Here is a 27,081-nt window from a genome sequence, read left to right as displayed (position 1 = left end):
CATCATACTCCACAAATATAATGCATTTGCATCAACTCCTAGAATAAGTTCACAAAGTTTGGATTCCTTTCCAAACTTTCTTTCTCGAATCAGTGTTTTCTTCGACTCATGAAGTCTGTGAAAAACAATGCTAGGTCCACCTACGATATTGTCCTTGATAGTAAAGTAAATATCTTTATCACTTTCCTTGATCAGACAGACAGGTTGACAAGCTTTGAAATGATGTGATGAGATTGTCTGATGATGAGAACTCATAGGATGAGGAGGCGAATCTGAAAGTTTCAACATCCATTTTACTGCCAATCCAGGAAGTGAAATGGCATCTTTCAACATATCGATTCCCATGGTTCTGTAAACTTCTTTTTGTTTTTCTACGGCTTCAACAAATGGTACTACATCGAGATTGTTGTACCATACTAGAAAATCTTTTAACGTTTTCATCTTCTCTTGTTTCCAAATGTTTAAACAGATTTCATAATCAGCATCCGAAATATGTTCATCTCTCAAAGAACTGTAAAAGCATTCTTTAGCTGGTAGAAACGGTTGTTTCAACTTCTCAAGATCATCCATATATTCATAAGGATAGAATCATTTTGTTGAGAGCATTTGAAAGCTTTGAGATACTTTGCATAGGAAAGTCCTGGAGCAATGAAGTTGGAAATATCCAAGAATTTGAATCTTCTTGATTGAATACAGCTCATCTTGTTTGTTCTTTTCACTACAAAATCAAAATCTTCGTCTTCTGTGTCTTGAAGACATCGAAGTAGAGGTCCTTTCATCACATTCAGGTCGTAGTTTTGTGAATTAAATTCTAGAATCGGAATACATGAGATGAATTTGTCGAAACGATTAAATAAATGACAAAATTCCTCTCTTGAATGGTATACTCGAGGATTGGAAAATTTGCAGGATTTAAATCTTTCTTCAACTTTTCCTTGCTTTTCAGCTTTTGCCTTCATCAACTGTCTAATGTAGTAAAGTTTTTTTTCAAGGATATCCCGGGCTTCATCAGCAATTTGGGAAATATACTGAACAAAAGAAGATATACAAGAATCAGTATCTCCCTCACTTACAAAACACTTTGGATCCTTAAATCCGGGTACATTTGAACAAACTGATATACTCATCAATTCGTGTCTCGATGTGAATGTAACCGAATTGGAATTTGGTGGAAGGTCGGATTTTGGAAGATAACACTCGATATCATAGGTGATTAAAAAGGGATAATAAGTATCTTCCTCAGCCACGGATATTCCTATCTCTCGTTTCAGTTGTTCGAAAATTGTAGGTGTTGCCTTAAACTTTCCTCCTTCGAAGATGAAGTTTGTTACTACTTCTTGACTACATTTATGTCTATTGAAATTTCCTCTTTTTGTAAAGCTCACTTCACAGGAAGGACAACTAAACCCTTTAGTATAAGCATTAACATCCTTGATGAAACTGAAATGAGAGTTCTGCAAATCGAGGAAGAGTTCCTTTCCCTCTTTTTGGGACGATGTCCAGATGACTGTTGAGGTTTCATCAGCATTCAGAGAAAATATGGTTATACGGAGGTCAAAACATTTCTCAAGAGAAATTAAGTCTCCTAACTCAATTCCAGGAAAATTATTCATCAGAACTTTGTTGGATGAGGAAGAAGAAATGTGATTCGAGTACTTTTGAAATAGCACCTTCACAAGTTGCTGTTTTGGTCTTTGTCTGGTGCAACTACATCGGTTTGAACACTTACACATTACCTTCAATGCTAAACATCTGAAGAAACAGAGATTGTCTGTGTAAGGAGTGCAGCTACGAGGAATGTTATGCATAGTGATTACATGTCGATTGTTAAGAATGTGAGTCGGAAGATCTGAAGCCATTCCTATTTGCCCCATTCCAATCAATTTATAGAAATATAATGAAATATTGGTAATTACATTCAATTTCCAAGCTGTATTCGGGCGTTCTCGAATCGCTATAGCAGCAAAATCTTGTCTTGTCAATTCTTCAAATAAATTCTGTAGTTCCGGTCTTGTTGTAATCAGTTTTGCTTTTTTGAAAATTGTAGCATTATTCGATGAAGCATGAAAATATCTTAATTCTCCTGAAGTTTTATGTTCAAGAATGCATCCCACACTACAATTTAACTTAGCTCTTGTTTGTAACCCATTCCAAGTTGTCAACATCTCGTTCCATATTATTTCCGAATGGTTTGGAGTTGGAAGTTCTGCTTGAGGAATATTTCCATTCCATAAATTTACGTTTAACGTTTCAACAACTCTTCCTCGTCGTCTTTTTGTTTTCATAGCATTTCAATATCTTCTTATTAACTCATCCCATTCCTCATCATCATTAACCCTATGCGTACCAAGACCGACCTTTGTCGGTTTACGAGCAATGTCTCAGCGTACCAAAACCGACAAACCCGACATTTTTGCCGTTTTCGATAGACCTTTTTTAAAACGTTGTATTTATTTTAAAAACAACGCTAATAATTAAAATTAAAAATTTGAGCAATTTCAGTAAGTTTTTTACTACTGTTTTGAGGCTATAAATAATAAATTTTATGCGCATGTGCAAAAAGAACACGTTGTAAAGATTTGATCTTTCTTTATGGAAAGCTGATCAACATGTACGTTCGTAATTATTTGAGCTCGGCTAAAAAATATGTTTAGAGGATGATATCGACTGGTTCGAAAGTGAAGAAGAGGATTTCAGTTCAGAAGAATGTGGGGAAGACGATGAAAGTGAAAAAGAAGATCGCCAGAGTGAATTGGATTGCGAAAGTGGGATTGAAACGGCCGGCGTTGAAACAGGGAATAATGACGGATATCAAAGAGGAGCTGATTTAAAACCAAAATAATTACATTTTGATGACAGCATGGCAGGAGATAAGTTCGAATACTTAAACAGGTAAGTATTTTTTATTATTTGAAGCTTTTTATAACATTGGCCATGATAAATGTAATATTTAACGAAACGAATAAATATGGCTTTCAAAACCATCGCGATGCTTCGGAGCCTGTTGATGATAAATATATGTGACGAGTTATTGGTTTAGTTTTGCATATAGGTATTCTCAAAAAGCATACTCTGTTGTCTTACTGGTCCACAATCCTTCATCATCTACGCGGATTTTTAATAAAATTGAAAGTAGAAAGAAAAATAGAAGCAAGTTTACCTTTTACAGACAATTTTGAAGACCCGGCTGGCAATAAATTGTTCAAGTTGAAAAATGTTTTTGCCATGATATGCGACTGGTTATATTCTGTTTTGCTGCCTGATAAATTTCTATCTATAGATGAAAGCTTGCTGGCATGGAAAGGCCGGCTCTACTTCAGACAGTGTATTCCATCTAACAGATATGGATCAAAGTTATTTGCTCTCCGATGCTGTCTCTGGCTATGTGCACAAGTTGTCTGTATACATGGGTGATGAGCAAGTAAAGCTGAAGGTACCGGCAGCAGATTCTCTTGTGGAATATCTCTATGCGAGTCATATTTTGATCCCGACCAAGCAAAATAAATTTATTTACAAATTGTATTTTATTTAGTTTCTGCAAATGCTTCCTCGCTTTGTATTGCTAGCTTTTGTACATACGTTCGCTGAAATGTCATTATCTATTGTATTTGTTGTGTATTGATATGTTGTATTTGATGCCCATTGCTCTTATCACCCACCTTATCAAAAGAGTTCAGTTCTCATATTGCTTTGCCATCTAGCAGAATGATTTCTCCATCATTTGCTGTAACTGCTCATAATAAATGTTGCTTCCTGTCTTTTGCTGTTTCACAAAGTGTGTGAGTACAGGCTCACCACTCAATTCTTGTGCACAACCAGTTAATCCTTGCTGCAGCACACATTGATCTTAGCTGCATCACACCTGAATCCGTGCAATGAGTTTATATGCAAAATTGTTACTTGAATCTATAATTTCAAGAAATGCACATAAATCTGCCAGTAAAAAATCATATCTGTGAATATATTCATCTCAAGTTGCAGTCTCGACAAGCTGCTTGAAGGAAAATGTCTCAGCTTTCAGATGCATATTCATTTGCAGTCTTATGCCAATTTGCACGAGAGTTATAGCAGAGTTTGAGAAGCCATGTCGGGTAACAGTTGCACTGCTTATCGCCATTGCGATATGAGCATTTCGAAGGTCTGCTCCCGCAATGCACAAGCACCTAACTCAACTTTTGATGTGCTTGAATAACCCAATTTTTTTGCTAACTTGTAGACATATGACACCGTGCATATGTTTATCATAAACCAGTTTTGGCAGAGATATTGCTTTTAAAAATATATTTGTAATCGATATTTCATGATAAAGAGGTGACAACTTTGTTAAATCAGATTTTTGACTAAAGTGTGCACAGCCGATTTGCAGGGAATAAATGGCTGTCCGTTGAGAAATTTTTAAGCTTTCAAATGCATATTCATTTATAGCTCCATGCTAATTTGCATGCGAGTTATTGCCAATTTTTAATCGGCCATGTCAAGCCTCGATTTTCGCAGGTCGTTAGGGTCACGCGGTGAAAATTTGGAAAGGCGCTCCTGCATTGTAACGGAGCTCATATCTACACTTTCAATGCTCTTTGACGTCCAGTTTTTTTTGCAAATTGTTGTGAAGATATGAATCTATGCAAGAATTATTTAGACAACACTGTCAATTGCCTTTATCAAATAGAAAAATACAATTAGAAATGACGTACAAAAATAAAAAAATCGTTGCTTCAGCAAATTGAGACTTCTGTTGGTAAATATTTGCAAGCTATCTACATAGAAGAAGCATCAGCTTGTAGATAAATTTCTCAGCTTTCCTATGCATGTCAATTTATGTAACTGCCACAATTTTGATGTAAGTTACTGCAGTTTCTATGCGGTCATGTCGAAAACTCAAATCGCGCCAGTTATTGGCTGGTACGCTAGTGGTTTTTCCATCGTAACCTCGCGGTCGCTAAAGGGTTAACAGGAATGATATCCTGATTATCTTGTTCTCTTTCATTTTCGATAGGAACGATGGGCTCGACTCTATCATTAATACCAACTAAATTGTCATCATCAGCGTCCACTTCATTTTCGTTTCTTTCGATTTGATTTGTAGGTTGATCAGATAAATATCTATTTTCTTCGATTTCATTTGTATTTTCTTCTTCTGATACATCTGATTCATCGGATTCATCATCAGCAAGATTTCGAGTAATAGGAGTTACTGTTATCTTAGATCGACTAAGATCTCCTCTTCCAATTTGAGTTGAAGCAGAACGAAATGAAGAATGATGAGAAACAATCTTTACTTTTTCGAAAATGAAAGGGGGATTGGAAACTTGTATAATAATCGAGGCATCATCATCATCATCATATTCGTGATATTGTTCCGAAGAATCATTAGTTGATGTTGTAAACGATTCTGAACTTTCATTCGATTGGAGATGAATGTGTTTAACATGTCTTTTGAGGTTTGATTTTTTGTTAAATGAAGTCGAACATTCTAAGCAGATATATTTATTAGCTGAAACGGATGATACACTTCTTGCCCTACTTCTGCTTCTTTCTCTATTATCAATTGAAGTGGAAGGAGCAGAATTTTCCGATGAAATTAAATTATGCTCTCGTGAAAGCTTGAACATCTTTGAGGAAGATTTCCAGCTGCCAAGAATTAAAAATCTCATTTTACTATTCTCTCTACATTTATTCATTCATTAAAAATTTTTTCCACCAATTATTGTAAATCAACTCACCTCATCAGATTTGCTCCAGTCTCCTTCTGAATGGGAAGATGCCGGATACATTTCCTTGATGTATTCAAATTTCGGAGATATATAATCCACTGAAACAGAGATAATCCAAAGTTCTGAGAGAAGATTATACATAGATATCCAAATTGTAGAATTAATCCAAACTTTTGTGAGATATATAATCCAGTTAGTTCGGAGAAATATAATCCAGTGAAACAGAGATAATCCAAAATTCTGAGAGAAGATTATACATAGATATCCAAATTGTAGAATTAATCCAAACTTTTGTGCGATATATAATCCAGTTAGTTTGGAGAAATATAATCCAAAGTTCTGAGAGAAGATTATACGTAGATATCCAAATTGTAGAATTAATCCAAACTTTTGTGAGATATATAATCCAGTTAGTTCGAAGAAATATAATCCAAAGTTCTGAGAGAAGATTATACGTAGATATCCAAATTGTAGAATTAATCCAAACTTTTGTGAGATATATAATCCAGTTAGGTATAGAAATAGTTCGAAAAAAACTCTCGATAATGGTGAGTCCATCAAACTTGGCTGTATTTATACTAGTCAAGTTCAAGGAGGTGGAACCTGCACAAAAGCTATAAATCACTTCTAATCCAACTTGTCTCACTCAACTTTCGCGAAATTGGATTTCGCGAAAGTGAATTTCGCGAAATTGGATTTCGCGAAATTACACATTATATATATTATATAGTCAACTTTCGCGAAATTGAATTTCGCGAAAAGTGAATTTCGCGAAATTGGATTTCGCGAAATTACACATTATATATATTATATAGTCAACTTTCGCGAAATTGAATTTCGCGAAAAGTGAATTTCGCGAAATTGGATTTCGCGAAATTACACATTATATATATTATATAGTCAACTTTTGCGAAATTGAATTTCGCGAAAAGTGAATTTTGCGAAATTGGATTTCGCGAAATTACACATTATATATATTATATAGTCAACTTTCGCGAAATTGAATTTCGCGAAAAGTGAATTTCGCGAAATTGGATTTCGCGAAATTACACATTATATATATTATATAGTCAACTTTCGCGAAATTGAATTTCGCGAAAAGTGAATTTCGCGAAATTGGATTTCGCGAAATTACACATTATATATTATATATTCAACTTTCGCGAAATTGAATCTCGCGATTTTCAATTTCGCGAAAAGTCTTCTGATATTATGGATGATGCAACTAAATTTATCAAAACTCATTAATCATTTGATGAGGAGAATTGTATATGACCAGCAGAATTTTACTGAAACGATATCAGTTCTTCATTCAAACTCAGAGAATTAACGCACTACACAACTATGGAGGATAATACTCAATCTGGAGTGATAAAACCTGGATCGAATAGTTCAGTGAAGATGACGAAAAAGAGAATTTCACCTGTAACTCTTTCTAACACGACTCCTTCAACGAAGAAGAAGAAATCCAACCAAATCGAAACGAATTTGGAGCAAAGGGTAAAAGATGTGGCAGACAAGTTAAGAACATTAAGTAAGGCTACTTTAATGGAAGCAAAATCACTGCAGAGAATGTCAGATCTTTCAATAGGATTGATTATGGAGGTGACAAAAACGGAAGAAGCTCATTCGATCCATGGAGCGTGCTGTATCATTCACTTCAACTATGTGGAAAATGGGATTAGTAAATCTACTGCTGTATTTGCTCCAAAACGATTTCTGGATGGATCGCTATCTTATCCAAGTATTATGGTATATCTTGGATTAAAACCTAAGGCTAATGGACAGGGAAGTTACCATGACTTAAGAAGAGTAACATAAGGAACCTCAACTCCCTCAGACATGAAACGTACTCTAGCCAATCTGAGATCGAAGAAACTTGAAAAACTTATACAACATTTCGAGATTCTCAAGGAGTTCAAAGCACCATCTATTTTCCATTATCACAATGTTGGAGCAAATGAATACAAAGATGGTGAAGGCAATGTGGATGTGGTACCAACTGTAGCGTTTTCAACCAAAGTTGATGGAGAGGAAGTTCAAGGAACTGTAACGATGCCTTCGAGATGTGCCCTTTCGTTGAAAGAAAATTATCTGGGTATCATTATATACAAGGGGCTAGTAACATCTCACAATACTCGCGAATACTACGATGTAGTAGTCATGGGACATGAAGAAGCAAGCAGATTTTACGAGAGTTCGGTACAATGCAAAAAGGATCCTTCTATCTCACTTATTTCCGATGACGATGAGTGATTGATGAACAACTCGATACAAACTTCGTTTTAAAGAATGTACATGAACATTTTCTTATATATATTCAATGTTTCATTTATACTATATTATCTTTATTCTGACTTATCTACTTGTACACTTCGTTTTAAAGAATGTACATGAACATTTTCTTATATATATTCAATGTTTCATTTATACTATATTATCTTTATTGTGACTTATCTACTTGTACATTTCATAAATTTCAAGTTAAACATAAACTATTTTATTTTTATTGAAACGAAATGATGATGGAAATAATGAATAATACATATAAATATATCTTTTAAAGTGAATAATTTTGTAATAAAACTGATCATTCATTCAACATATATAAAAAACCGAAAATAAAAAATCCTTAAAATTCTTAACCATTCAAGAGCTTCAACATTACAAAAACATCAAATCTTCAAAAAAAAAATAACTTTGTACATAAACACTTTCTCATATATATTCAATGTTCTCAAATATATAACATTCTCCACTTTGCACATAAACACTTTCTCATATATATTCCATGTTTCAAATATATAACAATCTCCGGAAAATCAACCCCTCGGTGTCCCAGATATTAACCCCCTCACTCATCCGCTAGGTAATCTCTCGCTCTCCTCGATAATCCGCGAGATCCACTCCGGAAAACCATCCAGCCCTCGATGTCCCAGATATTCACCCCCACTATTCCACCGATAATCGGCGACGATTCGCCCGACTAATCCGCGACGATTCCCCGACTAATCCCGCGATAATCCGCATTCAATCGGATGACTCATCCCCCGCTAATCCGATGACTCATCCACAGATAATCCGCCGATTACGCCAGGAGCGGATCCGTAACCCCTCGAATTCAACCCCCTACTCTACACCACAATTTCCCCCCAAACCCCAACATCTCATTCAACTCCACACGATTCAATCTACACCCCTAGCCAATTTAATTCACAACCCCCTTTTTCTATCCCCCCGCTGGATCCGTCACTTTTGTGTGTAGATCTGCTCTCTATATACTACTGGCGGGGTTAGATACCAGCTTATATGTCTCCCAAGCTTGTCAGTATATAAATAGATAAAGTGGGCCTGCAGAGTCATTAGTAGCCGTGCTACGCTGCCATGGCTGTTCTTCTACAAATCACGCTGCTCACTCTGCTAATATCAGCTGCACAATCTAATGTTATTGGACCCGACACGATTGAACAAGAGTTATTCTTTTATCAACATCAAATCTACGCTATACACCAAATATTGAAAACTGAATGTCCGGACCTCATCAGATTTAAACGTGAACTTTACCATGATGAATTCACATCGCTACATTTGAAAGCGGCAAAAATTGCTTACAATAATTTGCTGAGAACTCTGACGTCATGTAGTTCTGATGCTCAAACTAGTCATGCTGTGGAGACCAGCTCATCTACCACCCCAGGTAATACATGTTTCTTTAAAAAATGACATTGCTTTGTGTAGAGCTTCACTGGTTGCTTTTAAATTAATTCCATATTGTACCTACTGTTAAATATTTTGAAGCCTGCTGATAATTTTCTCCAAAATACTGAACTGATACAAACTATCATATTCCAAACTGCGTAACTAAATATTTACCTGGTCTACTAAAATGTAAAGATCAACAGCAGATGTTATAAAAAGACCACAACATTTCGACAAACAAAAATGATTTCTAACCAAGTTCAGAAAAAGAATTTTACACAGGAAACTTAGTCTGTTAAACTTAGAACACTGAGAGTAGTTATGCATTTTTATTGTACTGAGCTTTACTTTAATTTGGAATGTTTAAATGCATGCATAGAAACATTTCATGATTCAAGTAACTTTAAATCCAGTTCTGTTTACAGAAGCCAGGTCGACATTAGCCGCTACCAAAGATGAAGCAGCAACAACAACATTGTCCGTAAGCAAAGGTAATCTCTACTTACCTCACACTCAGCTGCTTCTCTTTATCTAATTAAAATTAAACTCTGTTACCCTGTGATTAATTGCTATTTATGTATTTACTAAACAACGCAAAAAATAATAGTTTTTCAATTAATTTGTTTAATACTTTAATAGATTGTCAGGAGCATTATGAACGTGGAGCAACTACCTCTGGAGTATACCTAATAGATCCATCTACCTACAGCGTAAAACCATTTCCTGTTTGGTGTGATTTTCTTGATGGTCATGGATGGACTGTTTTCCAAAAACGTTTTGATGGCAGCGTTGATTTTTACCAAGATTGGTTGCACTACAAAGAGGGATTTGGCAAGATGACTGGAGAGTACTGGCTGGGTAAGAATATTAAATTTAGTTTCTCTTTAATAATATTATTACTAAATATTTTTTCGTAGATAGTTTCTTGGTTTGTTCAGCGTGAAGTGTTTAAAAAGTAAACCTAACAAAGAGAGCAATATATAACATAACATTACTATTAATTTCTTGTTGCTCTGAATATATAAACATTCTGTAATCTTTGATTTATTCTGTGTTTAACTTTAACAATTATAGTATAAGTAGGTCTATTCAACATCTAACTTTTTCTTTTTCACTGTTAAATATATAATTTAGTAATAAAACAATCTAAAGATCCCTTTCCTATTTTTCTGTGCATCCAAGTCCATTTTCAAACTCAAGTTTGCTCCTATTCAACTCCTAATAACATATATTATTAGTCAAAGTTTTAGCATGACAAATAACAACTGAACTGACCTCTATGAGCTAGGAAACCAGGTAATTTCTTTCATAATGTATTACAGAAGGTCTGCCGCCATATGTACACCATTATTAATTACTACTATATGTGTTAATTTTAGCTTTATGATTGCTATATTTCAGGACTAGACAAGCTCCATGCATTAACTCAGACTAATAGAAGGCTGAACATTCTTATCAAACTCACTAATGGAACTACACAGTCAGGAGCCTGGTCTAGCTTTTTAATTGGGAGTGAGGGAGACAATTACAAGCTAAAGGTTAGTACATAGTACATACCGATATACATAAGTAAACGTATGCTAGCAGGCCTAGTGAGAGAGACAACGTTAATAAAAATGCAAGTGCATAGTACATAGGGACAAATGGAAATGAATGTAAGCTAGTAGAGAAAGAATAAAAGAGAGAGAAAGAGAGCGAGAGAAAGAGTGAAAGTGAGAGGAAGAGAAAGCGAGAGAGGGAAAGAGAGAAGGAGAGAGGAAAAGAGAGAAAGAGAAAGACAGTGACAGAGAGAAGGAGAGGGAGAGGGAGGGTAAAAAGGAGAGAGAAAGAGATAGCAAAGGAGAGAGACAACTACAAGATAAATGTGAGTACATAATGTAGTTCTTAGGTACATATGGAAATGAATGTATGCTAGCAGTGAGAGGACAACTACAAACTGAGTGTGAATATGTAAGGACATGGAGAAATGAATGGAATTGGATAAAAGTGATAAATAGACACACTGTATATTAAGCTGGTAAAAAGAGGTGCATTTGCAAGTTTAGTTCAAGATGACAGTCAATCGACAGTCGGTAAGAATTATATACAGTAGCTCTGATTTGTTAATCTGGATAGAAAATATTGAAATAATTTTGAACACTAAAAGGGATCTACATTATATTCTTGCAAATAAACTGTTCTATAAGCGTTCTCTTACACATAGACATACCTTCTTTGATCATCAGTTAACTTAATGTTGTTGGTCTACCAATAATTATATGTATATAATTGGACCTACCCAGTGAGTGTTACCTCTGCCTCACACTGAGTAAATTATCTGTATTTTATATTCACAAAGTTATTAATAACTAAAACTAAAACTTCAAAACTTAGACTAAGTAAAAACTAGCTGATAAAATTCATGATGAAAATTCATATAATATATTAATAATAATAATATTAAATTAACATTTAATAATATTAATAATAATAATAGACCTAACAAAGAAACATGAGTGGACATATTCCCTTAAGTTGATATCACTTCTCACCTATCTAAACAATGCCCATAACACATCGTAATTAGTATGTGAACTAACCAGTTATTACAAATATATATACTGTAGGAGTTATCTTTTCTCAACCTATTACAACTTTTCTCTTTTAATTTGGGTCATAGTTAGCTTTAGATTATTTATGGTATATATTTAACCATATGACGTGACACACATACTTTAAAAGCATAACTCTATCGAAAAACAATGGTCGTGTCAAAAGACCAATATCAAAGTGCGCTTTTAAATAAATGCAATAATTCTATGTCCCTTTTGCTTGATAAAATATCATAAAAAGAAAATTCTAACTCGCTATATCTGATGTAAATTGAAACTTGCAGCTCTCACTAAACAGTAAATTAGCAATTTGGTTTGTAGAATACCTTTATTCAGTTAGTATTTTCATTAAAAGTGTTATAACGATAAAAACTGATTTTCAATTGAAAAAATATAGCTGCTTGTAAGGCTTCAATTCATACTCTTCTAATGTGCAAAATTTAATAGATTTGTATGCATAAGTAACAAAGGGTTTTAATCACTGGATTTCTATGCATAGAATAGATTCGGAGTTGTCCTCTGCTGACAAACTTGCACTATACCGTTTCCATGATTCAAAGTTGCACTTTATCAATTTTCCAAGACTAGCTATGTACACTTTAAAACAGAACTTGTTAAGATATACTCACTTTTAGGTCTAGGTCACTTTTCCATTAATGCATCATACACTTGTTGTACTAACTCAGCCAAGATATCTGATCAGAATTTTTTTATTATTGATAATATGAGTACCCCTCTATACTACAAAACAGCAGTGGAATGTACTACTTGCTATACAATTATTACATCAAAGGCTGCATGAATGACAATCAGTTTTAGCCAAAAAAATGTTTCAACACTTGAAGCGTGAAGCCTAAGAACAGTGCAGTGGGAGTCGGTAAAAGCAGCAGGTTCATTTGTTTAATGACTTGCGTAATAAAAAAATAAAAATATAATTATCTCATTATTGTTGTATAAGCAACTTATCGTTAGCAATAGTATCTATAATAGACCCACGTGATTGTGTATTGAAATGCACTGACTTTTTTTTACTTCCACCGGGAAAGCTTAATTGGGTAATTGATAAGCTTAATTTGGTATTATCAATTGTTATTAATTCAAATCCATCCGCTGTGAGAGTTTCTGTGATTTTAAATAGTAGGTTCAATGCAAATGCCTTTACACCAATTTTACTAATCAAAATGGCATCAACTTCATTTGAACTTGATTGTTTCTAGGATTCAGAGCAAAAAATGCTCCGATCTGTTCGAAGCATTTAAACCCAGTTAATGCATAGTGCACAGTTAGTTTTAATATAGAGTACATAATGGGTTTAAATGTAAGGTACAAAAAGGTACATTTACACTTTCATAAAATTATCAAAATAATAGAATGCATAATATACAATTTTCTTTGCTGTGGAATTTATAGAGTCATTCTTTAAACAATTAAAAAAATTGTTAAAAGTTTTGTTTTTTATAAAACTTGATCTTTAAACTATAACAAGATGTTTTTTTTTACTAAAATTCAAATTTTGGTAAATAATAAAGTTCTAATGCTCAAAGTTATTATTTCTTTGAATGTACTATTCATGCTAATTAATAAATTATTTATTGTAGATTTGTCTTTTTCCACTATATTAATTTGTATTATATTATGTGCTTATGTATCTTACCAACAGGTTAGCAGTGTAGCATATAATGGGAGTCTTGGCGAGTCCTGTCTCTCCTACTCCAATGGTATGTCCTTCTCTACAAAGGACAGAGACCATGATGAATCGAGTGGCGAATGTGCAACATTACGGCATGGTAGGTATAAACTTGTATGTAGCTGTCCATCTTTTCACAGCTCATATAAACATAATTATAATTATATGTTTCCTAATACTACTATTACCTGATAACTAGTTATTTTATACTATATAAACACTATTAACTCTACAAGGCCTATTATTATAACAGAACTAGTTAGAGTGTCTATCATGGAGTGTATATATCAGGTGATAGCATAAGATAGCTAGTGAATATTTAACTTATTACTAGTAAACTGCATAACGTTGCTATAAATTTAGCAGCTAGGAATGCGGGCTAAGCGAATGTAGTACAATCATACCTCAACAAACGAGTGCCCCAAGATACAAGCAAATGGAGATATCAGCAAAATTTTGAGTCAGTTACTACTTAGAGATACGAGAAACCTTTAAGATATGAACTTACAACAGGTTGTCAATGGTCATCAGATGGCCAAGTATGCGACAGGCTGTGTTCGAGAACAGCATCACTCAATTTATTTTGTTGATTTAGTGAAAAAAGTACCAAAAAGTTGGCTAATAGTTACAGTGAGAGCTCCAAAAAGTCACCGAGCCAGAAGCTGGTAATTAAAAAATTAGGACGATGACAAAATTTAAGTTTATTAAAAGAATAAAACTTAGCTTTAAGTGTTTGACTAAATTCATTTACATTGGTTAACGGCCAAGTGAAAGAGACTTTACAGCTTTGTGTTTGATACACTAGACTAGCATGATGCAGCACGTAACATAACGGAAACTTTAAATTTAAATTCATTTATATGAAATTTAAAGTTCCAGTTATGTTACGCAGCCTCACGCTAGTCTAACTTATTGAAAAACAAACATTCAAGTCTCTTTTACTTCGCTGTTAGCCATTAAATCTGTCTCAAAGTTAAACACTCCAAACAGTACTGTACTCAGTAATGTTACATTTTATTGCAAATCATAACCACTAAATAGGTAATTGTTACTTTGTGAGCATAGATAGTTAATTACAACATTTAAAAAGGTATTTTTTTCATCAATTTTTCCTGTTTTAGGTGTTTGTTCCTTAGTATGCAAACAAATTCATTTTTATTTAGTTAATTTGTAGAGAAAATATTGCATTGAGATACAAGCACTTTGACATATGATTTCACGCCAAATATGTATTAAGGTTGTATGACGCGGTTTGACTTTATATTCAAATAAGAGTAATTGTTTTAATATAGCTTTCGTTACGGGAGTATTTATATTATCATATGACTTATTGAGCTTTATAGTATAACATTATTTGTGGAAACCGTATTGCGCATAATCAAATAAAGAAAACAAATTACATTTAAAGATAATAATAAGTTATTATTGCAATAAATTGCCAACAATTATCGATAAATTCTTAATTATCATTGTTGACAATCAATTGTAACTTGTATCGGCTACTTAAAAGTTGCATTTAATTTATATGTTTAGTCAAAATCCTTATCTATCTGTACCATGATATTGTATGGTGATGACAGCTGGTCAGCTAGATCTGACAGTTGGTGTCTGAATGCAGGTTTGAGAGATTGTATGAGTTTAAACCATATACTTTAAATCATCATATGAACTTTAACCTTAAACATCAAACTATGAATAATTTAAACCAGATTCTTATACAAGTTACCTGCAGTAAAACACTTCCTAGTGAGCAGATACCGGCTGTTAACATTTAAAATTACTAAAGTTTTATTTTAAAATAGCTGTCTGTCTCACTTAAAATTAATAATAAACTCCATAAACATATTAGGAGAATAGCTCATAACTAAATATTTAATGGAAATTAATGCAATGTTATTATAAAGTTAGCGGCCAGAAACACTGGCTACACATTATATATAGCATAAACAGATGAGAGCATTTATTTGGATTGTAAACATATAGAATTGTGTATATTGCAGGTGCCTGGTGGTACAGTGGTTGTGCGTGGTCTAACCTCAATGGTGGATATGATAATAGTGGCGGTGCTTCAATCTTCTGGTATCCCTTATACCAGCTAAAAGAATCAATGATGAGAGTCAGTAGAGATTAAGTTGTATCAACTCTAGTCGATAGACACAACTAACTAGTTACTAAACTCTATTGACTTTATGATGTACAAACATGACTCTGTTGGAACTCTAATATACATGTATTATATTTATAATTATAGTATATGTTGGTTGTCTGATGATGTCACCATAAACACTCTTATAAGTCTTTTATGATTTTGTCTAAAATCAAATATATAACATAACAAACGCACTTTCTCTCACTATTGTAGGTGAAGTTGTATTTGTTGAGTAAAATATGGCTGCTGTCCAAACACCATGCATTCTGGGTAAAGCACCATAAATCAACTTATTAAAATATTCACAAGTTTATTAGAGAGCTGATAGTTTTTTGTCAAATTTAAACTCATTACTACGACAATAATGAATATAATGACAATTAAAATGACCAACAACACATTTAAAATTTCTGTCACTCGTTTTAGTAATGTGGAGACCCTTTTGAAAATGTAAAATCAAGCATCATGCATATGAGCATGAATAAGTTATCGATACTCCAATAATTTAATTCACTGTATTGCTTTATAAAAAGAAGGACGATTATTTGTTTTCTTTTGTTTGCTGCTGAAACTTGTTTCAGTTAATTTTGTTATCAATAGCAACGTTATGTGTTTTATTGATTTTGTTAGTTTCAGTTTGTTTTGTTATTGCTAGCAACCAAACAGCGTAAAACATCTAATTGAACGCCATGGCGCTCTATTTTTCAACCCTTCTTCTATGGTGGCGGTCAATTAGAGGAGGTGTTCAAAGAGAAGCTGGCGGTGTATTTTTCCAAATGGCTCGTCAGACTTTTTGGAAGGAAAATCTAGCGCTATTGCGGGTGAAACGAACATCGCCTATATTTTGCTCTCTTTTTTCGTTGGAACGATATTAAACCTGTTGGATGCAATAAACTTGTCAACTTGTCTCTAACATGTCAAAGATCTCTTAATAAATGTGCATCGAGAAATATATTTATTAGTTGATATCTATTGTGTGCAATTGACATGTGATGAGATTATAGCCTGTGTTCTTCTTTGCAATTGGCTTGAGTTTTCAATTTTTATTTCATTTTGAATTTGAAGACATATTTTTAATTTACATCTTTATTTGATTTTATGACCATTTATAAAAATGACCATCACTAATAAACTTTTGTGGCATCACGGATCCGGAAATGGCGTCACAAATAATTGTTTTTGTGACGTCACGAATCCGCAAATGACCATCACTAATAAATTTTTTGTGACGTTATTTTCACATTCATGGCGTCACCAATACAGTTTTTGGTGATGTCACAAATCCGGAAATGATGTGACAAATAAAATAAAAGCTCATTGCACTCTTTCATATGTTTGCTTCAATTTACAGCCAAAACTAACTTTTTATGTGCATAATAAGTGGAGTTATGAGCATCGTTCCATCGTAAACCATGTTAAGAAAGCTGCAAGGATATTTATAAATTATACAATAATAATCTATCAAATGATACAAATATTTATATTATGAACAATTGAAATAAATGAATCATACTTATATTACATGCAGAAACAAAAATTAAGGTTTTCAACACAAAAGTATTTCTATCGTTTGCTCGGATAGCTGCGTTCTGACTCTTGCTTGAATGGAACAAACATATTGTAGTTTCCCAATACTTCTTGTAACATCCTCTGACTTCAACTCTTCTTTTGCACTGCTGAACTAGTCGATGTTAGCGTGCAAACATATTTTAGCATAGCTTTCACGCGCTGCATTTAGTACAAACACAACTAGTAAAAGTTTGCTTAGTAAAAGTAACCTTTGGTCCAAAACTTGCAATCGGGTATTTGTACGCATGTCCTTCAAAGGATTAGAACCGCGTTAAGCAAGGACCACTATTAGCTTGAGATAGTAATCACTTCTATAGCGTTGCTATGAAAGTTCATCTACTGTCGTAAAATTAAGCCGTTTTTATATGTAGGCTTCTTCGAAGTAGAAAGACCGTGTTAAACAGAGAACTACTACTAGCCTGAAACCGTTATTGATTATTCCGATGGTGCCGCTTTTAAAGTTTTAACAAAAGAAAACAAAAATCTTTGGAATTGGATAGCGAGATAATAAATTGTTTGTGATATGAACAATTCATTAATAATTCGATTTTGTGTACACTTTTCTACTGGTCAGTTGATATTATGGGCTCGTAAAGATAAAATAATGCCAAAGTGGTGGTCAATCATGGTGGCGTTCAATTGGAGAGTGGCAGTCTATTTTTCAACCCTTCTCTCAGGGTGGCAGTCAATTAGCGGCGGCATTCAAAAAGAGGTGACGTTCAATTAGAGGTTTTACGATATGTTATATTGAATGTTGTTAATTTCACTTTGTTTGGTTATTGCTAGCAGCCAAATATGCTGTATAGGTTGTTGTCAGTTTCAGTTTGTTTTGTTGTTGCTAGCAACCATATATGTTGTGTAGGTTGTTGTTAGTTTCAGTTTGTTCAGTTATTGCTAGTAACCAAATATGCTGTATAGGTTGTTGTCAGTTTCAGTTTATTTTGTTGTTGCTAGCAACCATATATGTTGTGTAGGTTGCTGTTAGTTTCAGTTTGTTCAGTTATTGTTAGTAACCAAATATGCTGTATAGGTTGTTGTCAGTTTCAGTTTGTTTTGTTGTTGCTAGCAACCATATATGTTGTGTAGGTTGTTGAAATTACTGTCCGTTGCAGCGGCAACGCAAATTTGTTTATAGAAGAGCATACGGAAGAGCATATAGAAGAGATATGCATATCACTTTCTACAATAAACTTGCTTGAACTAATGTAAAAGGTTTGAAGTTGTTTTATGTATAAATTGACCTTCCGGCTAACGTACAAATGAAGCCTACACACTGACACTCTTCATACGCTAGACACAACATATTTTATAAGCAGACGCTCAACAGGAGCTTAGTTAGTAGGGAGACTGGGAAGGGTTATGTCATACTTTGTTACTTTACCTACTGAACTGGTTTAAGGAAACCAATAGGTAGGTTTTATTTTATTCTCCTTTATTCTATCTTCTAACTCATCTATCTTCTTCTTCCCAGAGATAACTGTAATAATTGTCAATATTTGGCAGTGTCACAGGCCATGGTTTTATGTATATGTATGTACCTTTGCTCTGTAAATTGATCAATATTATTCTATACTTATAAATTACAGAAATGTAAATTATTGAATTTTATAATTTCAGTTTTGACAGTGTAATGCTTTACAATAAAGTAAAAATTATAGATGTATTAGTGATGATATAGTTATTTTACACACAGTTACTTCTTGATCTTCTTCTCACCCCTCAGTCTTTGTCTCAGTTCCTTATCTTTTCTTTTGGTAGCCCGAGTTCTTATTGCTGGTGGAGCTTTCCTTTATGCTTTCAAGGCTCAGTCCTTTGACCATGGTAGCCAGGTGGTCTGTCGCTATAGCCCTGATCACAGTGCTATGCCATTACACTTCACCAGTGGAGGCCCTGAGGGCTGTCCACTCTGAATTGAGAGGGCAGAGCAGCTGGTGCTGGGCACTGAACTCCAGCCTGGCCACCTCGGTCTCCTCAAATGCCCAGTCTGCTCTTGTCAGGTGCTAGGACCTGGTGTGCTGGTTTTTCTGCAGTGTCATGCGTTGCCACTGTCTGCTGTCTTCTAACAGCTGCAGGGCCCACTCTTCCTGTCTTCCATACAGTTCTTCATCGGCCTGCGGAATGCTGAACTCCAGCCACTCCATCCGGCCTTCAGGCTCCATTGATAAGGCAGAGGTATTCTCTAGCGGCGCCGTCATTTTGGCCGCTTTTTTCCTAAGCAGATCGTCTGCTAAACAGTGTTCCATATTAACACATGTTAAACCTCACCTTACCTAAGGCCAGACTTTGTTACTGACAGTGCCAAGGTTTTCATGCATATTCATCAGATCGAAGAAAGATATACACTATCAAATACTTACTCAGCTACCATAATACTGATAAGTAGGTGACAGACAGGCTACCTGACATTTATAAGTCTTACTATTATAAACTTTGAATACCATCAACAAAGGAATGCCAATTGCATGTTGTACATGGAGCCTCATGCATGTATTATTTAACACACTTTAAACTGTAAGCATGCATGTAAAACAATATATCGAAAAGCTAATACACACAAGGCAATTTTATTGTGGGTGTCTTGAGAAGCGCGGAAAAATTGCTGGCATGTACCCAAACAAACTTGAGTGATTTTCTAGTGAGTGATAACGTAAGCACTCTCACAAACATCAAATAATATTGTCTCATTTTTTTTCAGTTGACAATAAATTTACCTTGATATGAAACAGCGATTTAGGCAGCAACGTAAACAACCTTGACCTTTGTAGAAGCCAATCGCACTTTTACGAATTGCACGCTACAAGAACACATAAAAGATCTTTATATTTTTTAACAGTATTGTTTAAGGAGTTGTGTATACCATTTAACTTACATTAAGTTTTAATGTAATAAAGTTATGCGCAAATAATAATAAAAAAATAAATTTTTAAAATTTTCAAGGTGGTCAGCAATTGAATCCCATATGTTTGTTTTTGTTTCTGATTCTTTGTGATCCTTATGTCTGCATCTTTGTAATCCTTGTGTGTTGTGTATCACAGGACTGTGTGTTGTGTATTACTGGACTGTGTGCTCTTATCAAATATACTAGAAATTGCCGTGTCATACAGCCCACGACCAAAGTGATATTGGAAAAGAAAAAGGGTACTGATGGTTGAGAAGTGCAATATTTGCAGTCAAATGGCCCTGCAGTGCAATATGATAACTGCAATGATAGCTGTAATGTACTGGGTGTTATTATATACAACAAACAGTAATAATGAAAGGAAAAGATTATATGTTTATATCTCTCCCCTTCAATAGGATAAATGCAATATTGGCCAATATTAGAAGTAAAATGCACTGACATTATTAAAATAACCAATATTATTAATATAGTAATACTACAAAACAAATGCGCAATTTTGTTTACAATTCTAAACTTCATAGCTAACAATATCAAGAAGTTGTGATATTGATATAGATTTTTTAGAAGATCTATTTAAAAAGGTGTTTGGTCATGACAAACAGCAATAATGAGAGGAAAAGATTATATGTTTACATCTCCCCCCTTGCAATAGGATAAATGAAATATTAAAAGTAAAATTAAGTAAAAATATTTACAAAAAAATAATAACAGTAACATATTACCCATCATCGATGTTGTTAGTGTGACTATAACACTTCAATAGTCATCCAAACTTATAACTAAATATTGTTACAATCTCATAAGAATCGTTAAAAAAATATCATCGTCATTTCCTGTACTTTCACTGCGTTGGACACCAGTTAGAACACCAAAGTACTCAAAAGTGTCTGAAATATCAGTTACTTTGAAAGAAGAAACGATTATCTTTCAGTACTTCTACATTAATTACAGAAACCTTCGGCAAATCGACAATGCTATAGACTGGTGAAATGTGCACGTTATTTTTTCGTGAAATGCGCACAACTTAATGGTTCCATTCTCTGTCGGTCGGCGTTTCAATTGCCAGTCTTAATTTTGATAAAAGTTAGGTTTGAAAGATTTAATAACAATTTTCTAACAAATTTAATTACAAAGGGTTTCAATGTAGAGTATACAAAGGGTTTTAATGTAGAGTATGCAAAGGGTTTTTATGTGGAGTATACAAAGTGTTTTAACGTGGAATACACAAAGGGTTTCAACGTAGAGTATACAAAGGGTTTCAATGTAGAGTATACAAAGGGTTTCGATGTAGAGGACACAAAAGGTTTCAATGTAGAGTAACCAAAGGGTTTCAATGTAGAGTATACAAAGGGTTTTAATGTGGAGTATACAAAGTGTTTTAATGTAGAGTACACAAAGGGTTTCTATGTAGAGTATACCAAGGGTTTAAACGTAGAGTACACAAATGTGCATTTGCCCTTCTATGAAAAATTATCATAATAATATATTGCATAATATGCAATTGTTTCTTGCTGTAGATTTTATGATATCAGTGTTGAGTATGCTTCACCTTGTTAACCTTTACAATAAAATTGCTAGGAGATCGTAACTCCTATCAGACCAGAAGGAGTGATTGAAGTTGGTCTAGCTAAATGATTATCATCTTCAATGTCCACTTTTTAATATTTTAGTAATAATTATGATACTAGTAATTATAACTTTTATCAGCTACTTAAAAGTTGTATTTAATTTATATGTTTCTAGCCAAACCCCTGTTCTATCTATACAATGGTATATAATGGTAATGACAGATAGATCTGAGAGTTGGTGTCTGACTGCAGGGTTGAGAGATTGTATGAGTTTAAACCAGTAAACTTTAAATCATCATATGAACTTTAACCTTCAACTTTAAACTATGAATACTTTAAACCAGATTATTATATAAGTTACCTGCAGTAAAACACATTCTAGTGAGCAGATACCGGCTGTTAATATTTACAAGTTAAGAAAGTTTTATTTTAAAATAGCTTTCTGTCTCACCTAAATAACTAACTGCATAAACATATTAGGAAAATAGCTCATAATTAAATATCCACTGGAAATTAACACAATGTTATTATAAAGTTAGCGGCCAGAAACACAGGCTACACATTATATATAGCATAAACAGATGAGAGCATTTAGTTGGATTGTAAATATAGAGAATTGTGTATATTGCAGGTGCCTGGTGGTACAATAATTGTCTGAATTCTAACCTCAATGGAGACTATAATAATATTTACAAGATTATTAGAGACCTGATAGTTTTCGACAAATTTGAACTAATTACTACTACAATAATGAATATAATGACAATTAAAATGACCCACAACACATTTTAAAATCTCTGCCACTCATTTTACAAGTGTGGAGACCTTTTTGAAAATGTAAAATCAAGCATCACTTGCGTACACTGCATATGAGCATGAATAAGTTATCGATACTCCAATAATTTAATTCACTACCATTGCGTTATAAAAGGGAAGACAATTACTTGTTTTCTTTTGTTTGCTGCTCAAATTTGTATCTGCATACTGTTGTTGCTAGCAATAATTTTTTAGTTTCATTTTATTTTGTTATCGATAGCAACATTATGTGTTGTATTGATTTAGTTAACTTTGGTTTGCTTTGTATTTTTTGTATTCATCTTGTTAGTTTTGGTTTATTTTTTGTTGCTCTTAACCCTATATGTTGTATTGGCTGTTGCCAGTTTCAGTTTGTTTTTGTTATTGTCAGCAACCATATATGTTGTATAGGTTATTGGTAGTTTCAGTTTGTTTTGTTAATGTTAGCATCCATATATGTTGTATTGGTTGTTGTCAGTTTCAGTTTGTTTTGTTACTGCTAGCAACCATATATGCTGTATAGGTTATTGTCAGTTTCAGTTTGTTTTGTTTGTTGCTAGCAACCATATATGTCGTATTGATTGTTGTTAGTTTCAGTTTGTTTTGTTGTTGCTAGCAACCATATACCATAAAACCTGTAATTGAACGCCATGGCGTTCTATTTTTCAACCTTCTATGGTGGTGGTCAATCAGAGGCGGCATTCAAATAGAAACTGGCGGTATGTTTTTCAAACAACTGGTCAGAATTTTCAGAAGGCAAGTTCAGCGCTATTACCGGTGAAACGAATATCGCCTATATTTTGCTCTCTTTTCTGGTGGAGCGATATTAAAGCTTTTGGATGCAATAAATCTGCCAACTTGCCTCTAACCTGTCAAAGATCTCTTAATAAATGTGCATCGAGAAACTGAAAATTATCTCTATCAGTTGATATCTATTGTGTGAAATTTACCTGCGATGAGATTATAGCCTGTGTTCTTCTTTGCAATTGGCTTGAGTTTTCAATTTTTATTTCATTTTCTATTTGAAAACATATTTATATTTAATATCGGTATTTGATCTATTGGTGACGTCATGAATCCGGAAATGAAACCACTAATAATTTTTTTGTGACGTCACAAATCCAGAAATGACGTGACAAATAGATTAAAAGCTCATTGCATTTTTTGATTTGTTTGCTTCAATTTGCAGGCAAAACTAGCTTTTTATGCGCAATAGAAGTGGCGTTATGAGCATCGATCCATCGTAAGCCATGTTATGATAGCTGCAAAGACGCTATTAATTAAATAACATGCTATAAATCTGCATATTTATAAATTATACAATATCTACTATATAAACGGTTATAAACGAAATCTCCGGTTAATACATGCCTCTATTATACATAACCTAATAATCGTTTGCCGATGTCACACAAAAATGAGGTAATAATTACAGCTTTCTTTTAGCTTCATGATACGCAATGCTTTTTTGTCCTCGATGTATTAGGGCTAATTTATTTTCGGCAAAACGTTATCGACAATAGACTCTTTCGATATTAGACTTTGGCGATTAATTTTTACTAACTCTATGAAACGCGATGCCGTTTTTGTGAACCTCTATTTCTGACTTTTCTTAAGGTTCCATTGCTAGATCGCTGTTAAGGTCATTACTTTTCACACGGACAATTGTAGTACCTCGAAAAAGAATAGCATTTAGATTCTCTCACCTTCGATCAGACAAAGACACTACAATATTTTATTTTTACATAACATATCGTCATACCAGTATCGTCATATTCAGAGTTTTGATGGATTGGTGGAACAGTAACATTTTTATACACACACTTCTATGCAAGAATTGTTATTATTAATTCAACATATTCACAAATTTTATTTTGTTTTCTCAGTTCGTATTAATTGTATCATTACCGAATCATATCATATTGTAATCGTAGCAAAACAGACTCAATTTAGCTATTACTTGCTAATTATTTCACTGTGACATCTAAACCCTTTATAGTCGTTTTATTTTTAAAATTGATTTGACCTGCACGAAACATTTTTCTCATGATATGAAGTTTAAAAGTTGTTTGACAAAGTAAGTTTGAAAACCTGTACAGTTGTTTTAGGTAGAATGGCAAATGTTGTTATATGCTAAATACAAATCAATTTTTGCTCAGTTTTTTGTTACCCTGGCAACGCTGGGTTGTACAGCTAGATGTATTAGCTTACACATCTTTCTTTTTAAACCTAACCAATTAGTTTTTCGTAATTAATTTCACATTTTACCACAAACATTTGTAAGATTACTGTAAGATTAATCGTGTAAGATTGCAAGTATCAGTTATTCTCCCCTCTCTTATATTTACATACATTTACATACCTTGAGAAATATTCATATAGAGAAGATATATAATTTTAAATTTTCTTACATTTAAAAATTTCTTATGACTTTTGAATAATAGGTTTTATAAAGTTTGTATAACTTTTATAATATAGGTTTTTTAAAGTTGGTTTCATCCTTGTTATTATTTCAACTTGCATTATTTTAACATAAATTGAGTATCGTGTTTGAAATTAAAACATTATTCATTTTCCTATCACTGTTATTATTACTTGATTAGTTTCCAATCTTCATTATTAATATTATTCTTTTATTCAACCATTTTTGGCAGAAATTGTTCTAATAAAGCTTCAGCTACAAAATACTATGATATTCTGTCATATTTTTAGTACCGTCTTATTCAATGAATTGATGGATAGTTTCTGGTGGGACAGTAACCTTTTTATACCCACACACTTTTATGCAAGAATTGCTACTATTAATTCAAAATATTCAAGAATATTATTTTTTTCTCAGTTTATATTAATTTTATCATTACCGTACCATCTTTTATTGCAATTGTTGCAAAACCGACTTAATTTAGCTATTACTTGCTAATTATTTAAAATTTACATCTAATCCCTTTTACAATAGTTTTATTCTATTTAATTTATTAGACTAGCAGAAACCCTTTTCCTCAGGATATGAAGTTTGAAAGTTACAGTTGTTTGACAAAGTTTGATAAACTTTACAGTTGTTTTTATTTTCTCTCAAATTATTTCAACTACCCAAAACACTTTTCTCATGATAGGTTATCTATCATGTTTTCTCATGTTACCTACATGTATGTAGTTTGAATGTTAGAATGGCAAATGTTGTTATGTGTATGTTAAAAATACAAATAGATTTTCTGTGCAGACTTCTTTTTTCCCCGGCTACAAGTACAGCTTATGGTGTAACATGTTGGAAAAATACTTTACCGAAGTTGTTTTTTCACCTTGAAGGGGATTGAAATTTACATTATTTCATTTTAGTGGAAAAAATTGTTTCGGATATCGAACTTCTAGAACTGATTATGTTTGAGAACTGAGGTTTCACTATACATTATCAAAAGATATACACTAGGTCGCTGAAAGTTATGAAATTTTAAATTTACATTGGTTTGAAAACCTTTACAGTTGTTTTATTTATTTCTAAATCAGTTGTCCTGCACAAAACTTTTTTTTCATGATATGAAGTTTGAAAGTTGTGGTAGTTTGAAAAAGTTTGAAAACCTTTACAGTTGTTTTATTTTCTCTTTTAATTTATTTCAACTACACAAAACACTTATTTCATGATATGTAGTTTGAAAGTTAGAATGGCAAATGTTTTTGTATGTTAAATATAAATCAATTTTCTGTGCAAAGATTTTTTTTACTACCCGGGCAACGTCGGGTAGCACAGCTAGGCTTGGGGTTGTGGCGTCACTCGGGGATGCGCGGGAGACCTTTTTTGCTTCGAGTACAGCGAGAGTCTCTAGGCGCGGCTTTCCGGATGAATGAATTGGCGAGTGCGAGGCAATTGATTGCAAAGCGATTGAGTGTTAGGCAATTGATTGCGAGGTGATTGGTTGCGAGACGATTGGTTGCGAGAGCAAGGTGATTGATTGCAAGGCGAGTGCGAGGTGATTGTTTGCAAGGCGAGTGCAAGGCGATTGGTTGCGAGGCGATCGATTGCGAGGCGGGTGGGAGGTGATTGCAAGGCGAGTGCGAGGCAATTGATTGCGAGGCGAGTGCAAGAGCGCGATTGTCAACTGCGAGGCGGGTAAAGACTGGTCAGCTGAGGCGGGGGCTCGGCGACAGAAGTGCGCAATCGTCAACTACAAATATAGAAGGGTATGAGCGGATGCATGAATCTACTGTAGACACATGAATCTAGAATATTTACTAGATTTTACACGCATCTAGCTGTAAAATACATTGCAGATTTCCATTGTTCTCCCCAACATTGACATGTATATGTGCATGCATACTCTGAGCAGGACAACAATTTCAGTAGACTGCATATTTGGAGTTGTTTTACAGTATGAAAGACAACTCTCCATAAACCTTGTGCTACGCGTGAACCTG

General features: G+C 33.7%; 1 protein-coding gene across 1 annotated transcript; it reads left to right on the top strand.

Moving 5' to 3' along the window:
- The first annotated feature begins 3,343 nt into the window (after window positions 1-3,343).
- Window positions 3,344-19,316, top strand: LOC137396751 (ryncolin-2-like). Its single transcript, XM_068083060.1, has 7 exons — window positions 3,344-3,473; window positions 9,836-9,901; window positions 10,050-10,268; window positions 10,812-10,948; window positions 13,662-13,788; window positions 15,689-15,808; window positions 19,165-19,316. The coding sequence occupies exons 1-7, from the start codon at window positions 3,344-3,346 to the stop codon at window positions 19,314-19,316; spliced, it is 951 nt and encodes a 316-aa protein (XP_067939161.1).
- The last annotated feature ends 7,765 nt before the right edge of the window (window positions 19,317-27,081 follow it).

The sequence above is a fragment of the Watersipora subatra genome, chromosome 5 (assembly GCF_963576615.1).
Source record: "Watersipora subatra chromosome 5, tzWatSuba1.1, whole genome shotgun sequence".
NCBI classification, from domain to species: Eukaryota; Metazoa; Bryozoa; class Gymnolaemata; order Cheilostomatida; family Watersiporidae; genus Watersipora; species Watersipora subatra.
Note: the sequence above shows the minus strand (reverse complement) of the source record. Positions and strands in the feature narration are given on the sequence as shown.